General features: G+C 36.6%; 1 protein-coding gene across 5 annotated transcripts in view; it reads left to right on the forward strand.

Moving 5' to 3' along the window:
• Positions 1-10,033, forward strand: part of CEP135 (centrosomal protein 135) — a 42,764-nt gene extending 32,731 nt beyond the window's left edge. For 2 of the 5 annotated variants that reach the window (XM_087936635.1, XM_087936638.1), the window contains 8 exons: positions 1,880-1,990; positions 3,399-3,584; positions 3,927-4,136; positions 4,411-4,613; positions 5,534-5,638; positions 8,020-8,169; positions 9,244-9,330; positions 9,843-10,033. In XM_087936635.1, coding sequence (XP_087792761.1) covers positions 1,880-1,990; positions 3,399-3,584; positions 3,927-4,136; positions 4,411-4,613; positions 5,534-5,638; positions 8,020-8,169; positions 9,244-9,292 — 1,014 coding nt within the window. In that variant the 3' untranslated portion in view covers positions 9,293-9,330; positions 9,843-10,033. The other 3 variants (XM_087936637.1, XM_026699916.2, XM_087936636.1) reach the window with 3 other exon arrangements.
• Positions 10,034-12,562: the final 2,529 nt, after the last annotated feature.

Here is a 12,562-nt window from a genome sequence, read left to right on the forward strand (position 1 = left end):
CTTCCCCATTGCTTTTGCTTGTTGGAAGGCCACAAATGGCGATCGCATGACTGAGGCACTGCTGTGTTATAACTGCAAACTGGTTGCCATGGGCCCGAATCAAGATCAGGCTGCAACAGCCAGAAGTAGGAAGATTGTCCTGAGTCCCCTGGGTTCAGCACCTTTATTACAACTAAATGGTTGCTGCTGTTGTTCAACTACAACTATCTGTATTACATATTTTGGAGTGTGAAGAGTTTTTGTAAGCCTTTTACTTTGTTCGGAATCCTGTTTTTTTTAGTTCTAGATTCCAGTATCATGCTCTCCAATAGGAATTGGAATCTAGAACTAAAAGAACTATTAATATCCCAGGTTGTCTTCCTAAAAAAAGTATTTTGCTTGTAAGTTTTCTAAATTTTACGAGTTTGTAGATCCTATCTAAGCTACTTACAGCTTGAGTGCCAGATATTTAAAAAGATGTATTGTTTAGAACAGGGTCTCCAACCTTGGCCACTTTAAGACTTGTGGACTTCAACTCCCAGAATTCCTCAGCCAGCAAAGCTTAAAGTGGCCAAGATTGGAGACCCTTTGTTTAGAAACAATCTTGTCATCTGATTATTAATTATCAAATAAATTATACCAATTGGGAATTGTGTATGTTTGTAATAGTAGTCCATCTTTGAAAAAAGAAAATTTTCCTAATATCTAATGGCAAACTTGAAGATTAAAATGAAAGATTCTTCATATTTTCATCCAGCAGTCATGGACTGTGTACCTGGTGAGGATCAGATATATAGTTCAATCACAGTGAAGAAGAATAGAGACCAGTATAGGTAATCCTCATGGTCACATGATCATATTTTGGGCCCTTGGAAACCATCTTGTAGTTACAATCATTTGCAGAATCTTGTGATCACTTGACTGCTGTTTTCAGCATTTTTTTTTTTGCTAGTTTCTGAGGTTTACTTACGGTTCCTGGCAAAAAAACACCCATTGAGTTTAATGGATTCACTTAATGACTGCAGTGTTCACTTATCACAGCAATCATTTAACAACTGCCACAAAAAAGGTTGCAAAAGCAAGCCCAATCACATAATGACCCACTTAACAATCACCTTGACTTAAGGACTATAATTCTAGGCTCAGTTATGGACATAAGTCAAGGACTGTATACATGGCTGTAGTGAATTCTTGTTCCTTCCTCGCCTTTCACTTCTGACCATTCTTTTTCTAGCATTCCAGCTTGAAAATGCATTTCTTGGTTCGCCAACTATGAAAGCTAAATTGGAAATTCTCCATTCCAGTTTTTTCCCCCCAATGGTTTCAACTGTTACTCTGAAGGACAATATTTTATCCTATCATAGTTAAAACATCAGGCACTCATAGTTATTTTTCTTTGTATTTACTGGTAAAGATAAATCCCTTATGGCTACATATTGCACATTTTTTCAAGAAAAAGTTCTCTGATGACTTGCTTGTATGTATATCCAATTTATGTGGGTTTTTTTTTAATAGTGTGGTGACTGCTCTAGTTTAATCTTGACTAATACAAACATTGAATAATTATATCATTTGAAATGTTTAATCAGGTATCAGTTTAATTTTTTGAAGTGTCAAGTGCTAATACCAATATAGGCATTGCCAAAATAGGCATTGCCCCGAATCTTCCATAAGGAAAATTACTTCCCCATAGGTTGGAAGTCAGACACAAGACTGAATGCTGATTTTTTTTTTTTAATCTGAACATGAGGAACTAATAGCCAAGAGAAACACTGTTACAAGCTGTTTCCCTGTAGTTCAGTTTTGATATGGAATAGATCATATTTAAGATTACTGCTTGGTCAGCATGTGGTTTATTTACTTGGTGAATAATATGTCTAACAGTATGTAATATAAACAGGTAATCTCAACCGAATTGGAAGTAACTTTACGTGAAAAAGAAGAACTGAAAGTTAGAGTTCATAATTATATTACTGAAGTCTCCAGATTTGAAAGTTTAATGGCCTTAAAGGTAAGAAATATTATGAAAATATTATTATTCAATAAAATCATTTTGGGTTTGGGTTTTCAAGTCATTATTGACCATTGCAAGACTCCTGGCCACTACATGGAAAAGTCCATGCAGTTTCCTTGGCTACATTTTTGGAAGTGATTTACCATTGTTTTCTTTCTATGGCTGACAGTGAGTGACTGGCCCAAAGTCACCCATAGCTTCATGTCCAAAATAGGGCTAGAATTCATGGCCTCCCAGTTTCTAGTCTAGTGCCTTTAACTACTGTATAAAATCAAAACTAAAATGTATCTTACTTAAATGTTATAAGTAAGCTGAAGTAAAGTAACCAAGTTAGTACACAAAGAAAAATAAATCTTCAATCTATTCTTTAAGCGAAAAGAATAACATTGAGGGAAATGTCCTTTCTTGGCCCTATAACATTTAAGCTACATGTCACCAGGTTCTACCATTTCTGTGAAAGTTAGAAGGGGTATTATTTAGAACTATCATTAGATGTAAAAGAAGCTGGGACTTTGTCACAAATGCACAACTGTGATTGAGTCATTGATACACACAGGCAGATATATCTAGGCATAAATAGATATCTAGGTTTGTTGTATTTTAAAACTGCAGTATGTGAATAGCGTATGTACGTACAGATGATGATGGTATCTGTTCGGTTGTGTTCGACTTGGCAATTCTATGGGCCAGGTTTCTCCATATCTTCTGATCTTGCACTTTTTTGAGTGGTTCTCTGCTCTGGCTGGTGCCAGCTTTGATGGTGTCCACTTACCATATACCTTTTACCACAAACTCTTCCAAACATAAATTACTTTCTCAGTGAATTCCTCCATATGACATGGCCAAAATAAATAAGATGCTGTTTTGTGATTTCTGCCTTCCAGTGACCTGTCTGGTATTATGTGCTCCAGAACTTGCTTGTTAGTCAGCTTTGCTGTCCAAGGCATACACAGGAGCCTTCTCCAGCACCACAGCTCAGACAAGTCAATTTTCTTTCTGTCTTGCTTTTTTTAAGTCCAACCTTCACAACCGCAGAGGAACACAATAGAGTTGACTAACTTACATTCGATTGCCAGGCAGATGTCCTTGGTTTTTTATACAAACATCTAGACAACATCAAAAAATCCAGATTATTTACTGCAAACTCAGTATAGCAAATTGATATAAGATATTACATTCTTATGTGTAAGGATCAATTGATGTAATATCTGCCTCAATTCTTTTAACTCTAACAGTATAATCATGTAATCTTGAAGTTATCTCATATTGAAAATAACACATATTCTGGTTTCTTCAGTGGAACGAGTTGCTGACAATTTCTAAACAGAAGACAGGCCAAATAGTAGCAGAGACATTTGTTTCAGTAGACTTATTGCTCAATGGAAACATTTTCCCTTAATACTAGGAAAGAGAAAATAAAGAATTATTGGAGAAGTTCCAGATGCTTCACAGCCAAGCCGAAGATTGGGAAGTGAAGGCCCATCAAGCGGAGGGACAAAACAGCTCTGTGCGATTGGAGCTCCTTTCAGTTGACACGGAACGAAGACACCTTAGAGAAAGAGTAGAATTATTGGAAAAAGAAATTCAAGAGGTAATTATAAAATTATAGCTTCCTAGACCATTTTAGCGTGCTTTTCTTAATCAACTACCTTGACATTAATTGGAAACTTGTCCAAGGAGCAGATGGCATTAATCATCTGTCTGGTCTCAAGGGGAAAACTAATTTCAGAATTATGCCTGCTCTTGCCCAGTACTTGTTAAGTCTTGCAAATGGTTGTAAATGTATTTTGGAAGGGGAAAACATACTTTTAAGTTGATATGTGGTTTTTTTTGTTTGTTTGTTTGTCTCCGAATATCGGAGTGCAAATAGGAAAACGTAATAGGAGAACCTCACCCGTGCTTGTAAGAAGAGCTACTTTTGTCTTTCCTGCAGCACATCATTGCACATCAAACGTATGAATCGCAAATTTCTTCAATGGCAAAAAATATGGCCAAGCTGGAAGAAATTCTCAGACGTGAAAAAGAAGATAAATCTTCAATGAATCATGATGTATCTGCTGTTAGAGATTTATGTGTCAAACTGGAATCTAGCAATGATCTGCTTTCACGTCAGTTATCGTCCAAATCTCTGGAATTTGAGAGGGTAAAAGAGAAAAATGTTCTTATAGTGTGTGTGTGTGTGTGTGTGTATATATATATATATATATGAGAAAAAGGTTGGCACTAAAATAAATGGATATATACTCTAAGATAAAAAATTCATCTTCAAACCACTGTGGCTTGAAAAGCCTCCCGGGGAGAGATGGGAGGAGATGCATGTGGAATGTAGAAGGGCTTAATGGAGAGGTGGACAGGAACTGCAGGCTGGCTTAGTTACTGTGAAGTTATTTACTAAACAAATTCTTTTTATGCTCTAGATTATGACTGAATTTGAAGATGCAAAGGCAGAAGCAGAGCTGTTAAAAAAGCAGCTCTCAAGTGAGCGACTTACAATACAAAACTTGGAAACCCTCTTGACTACCAGCAGAGACAAAGATTTTCAGAACCATTTGATAACCCATGAAAAAGATTCAGAGATACAATTGCTCAAGGACAAGTTAACACTCTCGGAGAGTAAATTGTATGTTGAAAAGTATAAAATGACCCGTTTTATGATATTTTTCTTTCAGTTGTTTATAATTTAGGGCAAAAATGTCTCAAATCTTGAAATAATAATGTAGTATTTTTAAACATAATACAATCCAGATTTTCTAATTAGTAATATGAGAACTGTTTTGTTAGAAATATTTCCCTTGGAATTGCAATTTTCCTAACTTGCATTTCAAGATGAAATTACTCATCTTTGGTTTATGTGTTTCTTTCATGAAAGTATGGTTATTTTCTTACCTTGCATGGTACCCTTTGCTATGCAGACTGTAAGATATAAAGTATAATATGCTAAAAGCAACATGTGTCAATGTGTGTTCTTCAGTCTGCAGTGGTGAAAAACAGTTGAGACCAGTATTTTTGAAACTTAGCAACTTGACGATGTGTGGATTTCAACTCCCAGAATTCCTTAGTCAGAATGACTTGGGAATTCTGGGAGTTGAAGTCCACACAACTTAAAGTTGCCAAGTTTTAAAAACACTAGATTATTACGATAAGATTATTACAATTAGATTATTACGATTAGATTATTACGATTGTCACTTCAAATGCATGTAGCACTGCCTAGTCATATGCAAGTATCTCGTTCATTATGGCCCCTTGGAATTTCAAAGATTGCAATACTGGAGAAATTCTGTCAGGAGTGTGTCAAATGGATGCATTGTTTCAGATGAATGCATCCCCAAATGTACATATCTTAAATAGACTGTTTTGTGGTAAATAGGTGGTTTCTTTATTTTAAGACCTTTTTGTATGCGTATGCACAAATATGGGTATATTTTCTTAATTTCTAGGTCTCTGTTTATTTGTTGGCAACTATTTTTAAAGTTCTTGTACAATGCCATCTGTGAATGTGTAATAGATATTTTTCTCTTTGTTTTACAATATTTTTAGAACAAGTCTTAATAGAGAAGTTTCTATACTGCGAAATAAACTTGCACAGCTGCAGACTGATTATGATATTGTTAAAAGACAGCTGACAACAGAGCAATTTGAACGGTATGTGAATTAGCTTCATTAAAAAGGCAACTGTTCGGAGTCCCATTTAAGGAGGAAACCATAAAAGCATGCTTTATAGTGTTGCACAGAAAGTATTAAAACTGGTTTAATAATTAATTTTCCGTACTGTTTCTTAAGTGGTATGCTCTATTTCTTATCCTTCTATTGTGGTTTACGACATAAAAAGCAAACAAGGGGCATCTTCAAAATGTATTCTATTAAATATCGCCATTTCAAATTAATTGCAGTAAAATACATTTTCAAAATGTCTATCAGTAAATACCACAAGACCTTTCAGTTAAGCATCCATGGAAATTGATATGTTTAAAAAAACCTCTTCAAATAGGAACAAAGCTGTGATCAATCATATGCTGCTTAGATTGAACAAGGCTTCCTCCCAGTAACCAAATAGTTCACCAGTGAAAATAGCGTCAGGAAACCAGTAATTTGCTGGTTGCTACAAGTAGCTGATTAACAGGCTGGGACGAGGGCGCTTTTAGCACTCTCTGCTGAGGATCTGTTTTTAGATTTACTGCAAGTTGTGATGCTTCTCCTCCCTTCATTTAATATTTTTCAGGGACATTAGGAAGGAGAGAGAGACAGGGGCATTTAAGACATTTATTTATTTATTCATTCATTTATTTATTTAATATTGCCGCCTATTCGCCCATGGCGACTCGAGGCGGCTTACACAATGTAAAATCATTGAAAACAAAAAAATAAAAATAAAAAAAAACAAAAAAAAGCTAACAAAAAGAACCAAATAAATTAGTAAAGTACAATAGAACAAAATTTGCGGCGGGAGGAGAAACTCCAACTCCTATCCCTGCCCCGACGAAAGCAGATCACACGAGCCATTTGATGGGCTCCATCCCTCCCTGGGTTCCCCAGGCCCGCTGGCAAAACCAGGTCTTCCTCAGTGCCTTTCAAAAGAGCGCTAGAGTGGGAGCCATTCTAATCTCTGAGGGAATGATATTCCAGAGAGAGGGAGCCACCACGGAGAAGGCCCTTCTTCTGGGTCCCACCAGGTGTATCTCCCTCAGGGGTGGGACCCGTAATATCCCTGCCTCCTCACTCTAATAGGTCGGGTAAATGTGACCGGCACAAGGGTATGTGCATCCCCCAGCCCAGCAATGAATATAAAAAAACCTAAAGTTTGCCAGCTTTCAGCTTACAACACCTTTGTATCAATCCTGTTGTCCTAGCCAGGAGAAAAAAGTCACGCTTCAGTTTTGAAGTCAGACTTAACCCACATTAAGTTCTCTTCAACTACTTTCTGTACCGCCTAAAGTCTATATAGGTAGTTCTCAATGCACGACCACAATTAAATCCAAAATTTCCATTGCTAAGCGAGACAATTGCTCAGTGCACTTGGTCCCCTTTTACGACCTTTCTTGACACAGTTGTTAAGTGAATCGCTGCAGTGGTTAAGTTAGCAACCCGGCGGTTAAATGACTATGGCTTCCCCCTTGACTTTGCTGGTCCAAAGGTCGCAAAAGGGGAATCACAGGACCCGGGGATCACTGCGACCGTCATAAATATGAACCAGTTGCCAAGCATCTGAATTTTGATCCAGTGGACCATGGGGGAGATGCTGCAACGGTCGTAAGTGTGAAAAATGGTCATGGGCCACTTTGTTTCAGAGCTGTTGTAACTTCAAATGGTCACTGAACAAATGGTTGTAAGTTGAGGACTACCTGTATTATCTAGAGCAGGGGTGTCAAAGTGGCGGCCAATGGGCCAGAGGCCTCACATACAGGCCACGCCCACCCCAGCTCCCTGAAGGGGAAAAACATCACGAAACATCACGTGATGGCCATGCGACGCCACGAGTTTGACGCTCGCGATCTAGATCTCAGTGTTCCAGGGAAAATCCATTCCTGTTAGTAACTCCAAGACATCTCAAAGTACTTTTATTAGAATAGCACCTGGCACATTCTGTGGAATTCCGAAACTAAACATTTCACGGCTTCCCCACAATGTCCCAACCTACAAACCATCCCCTTTTCCCTCATCATAACATCACATGAACCAATCCCCAAAGTAAGTTCTAATTCTTTCTCTTTAACCTTGAACAATCAAAAATATATATATATTTTGTCTACTAAGAGCTACTAAGTTTATATCACCCCGCTCCCACTTTCTCCAGCTATGTGACAGTGATGAATTCCATAGCTGACACTAGTGTTACCGGAAAGCAAATTTTGACTGAACATGAAGAAAAACAAAAATTCTTTCTATCAGCTATCAAAGAAAAGGATTTAAGAAAAAAAAAAAGCGATTCCAATTTACTGTGGAGAAAAACAGTGGCCATCTTGTTTTCTGCATTAAAACTATTTGGAAGTGCAACCAGAGTTCAATTGTAATTTTATACTCGATAGGGAACGGGCGATTCAAGAGATGCGAAGGCTTGGCTTCTCTACCACTTCGGTCCCTACCTCATCACCACTTAGCTCAACTTTGAGATCTCCATCACATTCTCCAGAGAGAGCATTTTCAGTAACAACAGAACGAACAGAACGAACAGAAAAGTAAGTAATTAAATCAGTAGCATAGGCCTTAGTTTGTTTTTTAAGCATCTGGTTAATTTACATAATATTTCAAAATTAAATGTGAGGTTGGATTTGTATTCTGGGTTTTTTTCCAGAAACAAAGTACTCTTAGAAAGTTAAGCTCTGAGTCTTATATTTACCATCTTTAATGTGCGGGAGATGAGGGCAAGTAGTAATTAGTACCTATTGGGTGCTTTTGTGTGATTAAAATTATGTGACTATGGCTACTTTGAAAATAGTTCTGATCTGACATGATCTAACTCAAGGCACAAAGTAATTAAATACATTCTAAAAAACAAAATATTCTAAGATTGTTCATTCTTAAGCAGCATGTTTTCAATATAATCATTCCATTTTCTTTCTTCTCAGAAATGTGGGGTTCAAGGATTAATCAATTACTTTAAAAGCAGAACAATAATGGGATGTTTCCATGTTTGGACTCACTGTCAGCGTTGACATGAATTCTACCTCTAAAATGTTAAATAATTAACAGTAGGATTATTGAAACAAGAAGTAGCTGTGTGAGAGCACTTAGTGTGTAACCAAACTTTGCAACATTCTGCTATCACACAAAGGGTTGATTTTTAATAATCCTGATAGGTTTGCCCTGCAGATTAAGACTAAATATTTGAATTGGAGGCCATAGTGTGGTTTGTTATTGTTATCTCTTCTTTCAAGTTTATTTATTTTCAGTTAGATCAGCTACAGTCTGTAGTTGCTATTGACTGCAAAGCAGATAAATATGGAAGAAGAAAAGTCCTTTAATCATGACTTATATCTATTATTCAGGTTTTCATGCCAGTAATTTTATAAAATGTGTGTATGTATGTATAAATAAATTATGCAAAGTTTAATTTAACCTGAGCAAAAATGTTACATTATGAGTTAAAAGGCGTCTTTTAAATGTTATCTCTAAAATGAAGTAACTCTGCATTTTAAAAATGGTTTTATATTAAAAAACAAATTTATATGTATTAAATTATGATAGTATAAATAATGTTAATATCATGTCTGTCTTAGAGTCATTTAGCAATGTTGTTCCTTTTTTTAAAGTTTTGAAGTAAAGTTTGAGGAATTGACACAACTGAGTTCCAGCTTTTAAAGACAAACTGAGGCAGTTTAAAATACAAAACTAATTAGGTAAGAATGAACTTTATTGCAAGGAAACTAATTATATTGTAGTTTTTGTCACAATGTAGTAACAAGTTATCTGATACAGTACAGTACATTCCTTTGTACCATCTTGATATTATGCTCAACAAGCAAATCTGCATGAAGCACTAAAACATTTAACTCCAGAGTTATTTTGGGCATATTTTCGGCTATGTTTGTGGATATTTTATTAAAAGAAGACAATTTTAATTACTAAAGAAAATCCATGAATTAAGCTAGCAGGAACATTCTTGGGCATGAATAATCCATCTGTGTAACCAAAAGTACATGGAATTTTGGATTGGGGTGTATATGCTGTAATAATAGCTGTCATTTTATAGCATTAGTTTTGGATAGTTGTTGTTAATGTACTTGACACCATTAAGAAGATGATACCAATGATATTATGATTAAATAAAGTAATTTCAGTTTTCAAGGAATAGTTGCAGATTGATTTATATCCTTTGAAGAAAAAAAATATTTTCCGGTTCTCCTTATAGACACTGGCAAGAAGAACAGAAAATGCCATTCAACAGAGAACGACAAGCCAATTCCTAGATGTAGTTAAAGCTTATTATAATAAAGTATATACATAAACTGGAAGAATGGTCTCAGCAGAAGAATTCAAACATACAGTTTTGAGTACTGATTGATAATTTACATCATATCTTTTTATATCACTCCTGTTCTTAAAAATTAAAAAAAAAAAGAATCATTACTGTGTTTAATATGCCATACAATTATAGGCCAAACTCCATCTAGGCCCATTTTAAAGCCTCTTTTATTATGGTTGCAGAACGGTGATCTTTGCTGATGTTAAAATAGGAGGAACTGTCCCATATAAATCTCTTAACTTAATTTTTTTATGCAAACCCTACTTTCCCCCATTAGGAAAAAAAAATACAACCTTGAAATTGATCTCACCAACCAGATGTTTCTAGTTAAATGTCCTTCAATCTTGCTAATCAAAACAAGTATAATCTCTGGGGAGGAGCGGGGGAAGATTACCTATCTCCTACTGTATAATGTGGGAATGACTTTGGGAGACAGGACAATGAGACAAAACCAAGGTCAGATAAAAGGCAACTTAGCCTAAGATAAGAATGTGCGTGGGACAATAGGGACAATTCAACCAAGCCGGTAGCAAAGATTGCTACCCAGTTGGCCAAACTGGTAGTAAAAGAAAAAAAAAAGCTCTGACGATTAGCTGAGTGGAGAAAGAAGAGAAAAGTGCAGGATCAGCCCTCCTACCTGCCTCTGCGCTTTTCTGTTTCTTTAGCTGATTGGCACGGCAGAGTCTCAGTTGCTGTTTGCAAAGCTGCGCATGCACGCAAAGAACTGGTAGGGAAACTGGTAGAATCCCACCACTGGTTTGTCCTGCAAGTGGGATGAGAGAAGAGAGACAGAAACACTTTCAGACTTGCAAGATCCTGTTAATGTAACCTTACCAATAAGTACAATTAGCTCACGGGGCTGCATTTTGTGTGTCTGGTCCACAGTGAGGCTGACGTAACGTGAAAAGGTAAATAAGGCTGACATGAGAATCCTTAGATAACTTTTGAAAAGAGGTTCCTTCCCTTGTGCAGGAGCGGGTCTAGTAATGTTGGTTCCTCCTCCAAGAATATGGGCAGTGATCTCAGATCAGACTGGAATACGTCCTCAACCCTCTAAAAGTTTTATCAACCGTTCACAAAACGTTGCATACTGAAAAGAATATACTTCCTGGCGATGCTTGCCTGAAGTCCTCATTCGTGTAGATGAGGTAGAATCTTAAGCCCTCTCAGGTATTGGAATGATATCACTGAGGCAAGGGGAGGAAGAATACAGGCAAGTCCCCGACTTACAACAGTACATTTAGAAACTTAAAACTGGCCACTTGCTCCCCTTGGTCTCCTTTGATAAGCGAGGGCTGGATGTCTGATCTGTTCCTTCTAGAATCCACTGTAAGCTCTTTGGTCTTATTGGTGTTGAGGACCAAGTTATTGTCTCCACACCACGAAAGCAGCCGGTCCACCTCATCTCGATAGGCAGACTCATTCCCCCCTGGAGATGAGTCCCAGCACTGTTGTATCCTATCAAAGCCAGATTCATTGAACAACTGGGTTATAAGTTTACCGGCTGCAGTGATTCACTTAACGACTATGGCAAAGGTCGTAAAATGGGGTAAAACTCACTTAACAAATGTCTCTCAACAACAGAAATTGTGCTCGTAAGTTAAGGACTACCTGTACATGTTTGGTAATGTCTATTTCTCTTGACAGCAGGGGATATTACAAACATTTGGTTGCATAGAAACAACATTCAAGGAAGAGGTGAGGGCTAAATGTAAAAGAGGTTGCTACCTTTTCTTTGGAATTATTGACTGTTCAAAAATTGCATCTGATACAAGAGGGTGTATAATCTTTATAAAGCCTGAACTTGAGATGTTTGTAAACCAAAGACCAACCTGAAACTTTAATTTAATGGAGAACAGTAATTCCAGAGTGTGCTGAAATTGTTGCATCTCTAATAGAATGCAATATTTCACAAAAGCAAAACAGTGTGACCCAAACGATTTGTTTCAGCAACAAGAAATATATTTATTTGAATTTGCCGCCCAACTCCAGTAGACTTCACATATATGAAGAACTCCTTTGGAAGAGGAAGATAGAAAACTGAAACGCAGAAAATCAGAAGCCCAGGCAGTTCAAATAAATATATAGGTTTATTGCAACTGAAACATTTACCTCTTAAAACCAGGCATTCTGATCAGGCATGGTTTAAATCTCCAAAAGATTTCCTAGTAAAGAGAAACTTTATCAGCAAACATTGTTCAATACTTACTACTCGCTTTTTGTAAATTCTAATTTAAAAGGCAAGCCAAGGTATCCCCTGGTTTCTTACCTGTAACTTTGATTCTCTTTAACAATTTATTGGTAGAAACCTTTCCTGATGAAAGCAACATCAAATAAATACAATGCTCCATATAATTTAGAATGGTACTTAAATGCTTTTGTGAACCCTTTTGAATGTTCATTATTTCTACATAAATATAACCTATGATATAATCTGTTCTCCAGACTAGTCCTAAAACTACATAATGAAAACCAAATCAAAACAAAGGAGTTAAAAATATTGATGCAATGAAAACTTTTCAACAAGACCAAGTTGAAAATGACACAAATATCTGATTGTAAATGAACAGTAGCAATTTGATTGGCTTATACAGATGCACTTTCAA

The sequence above is a fragment of the Pseudonaja textilis genome, chromosome 6 (genome assembly GCF_049901715.1).
Source record: "Pseudonaja textilis isolate UNSWEBS1 chromosome 6, rPseTex1.2, whole genome shotgun sequence".
NCBI lineage: Eukaryota > Metazoa > Chordata > Lepidosauria > Squamata > Elapidae > Pseudonaja > Pseudonaja textilis.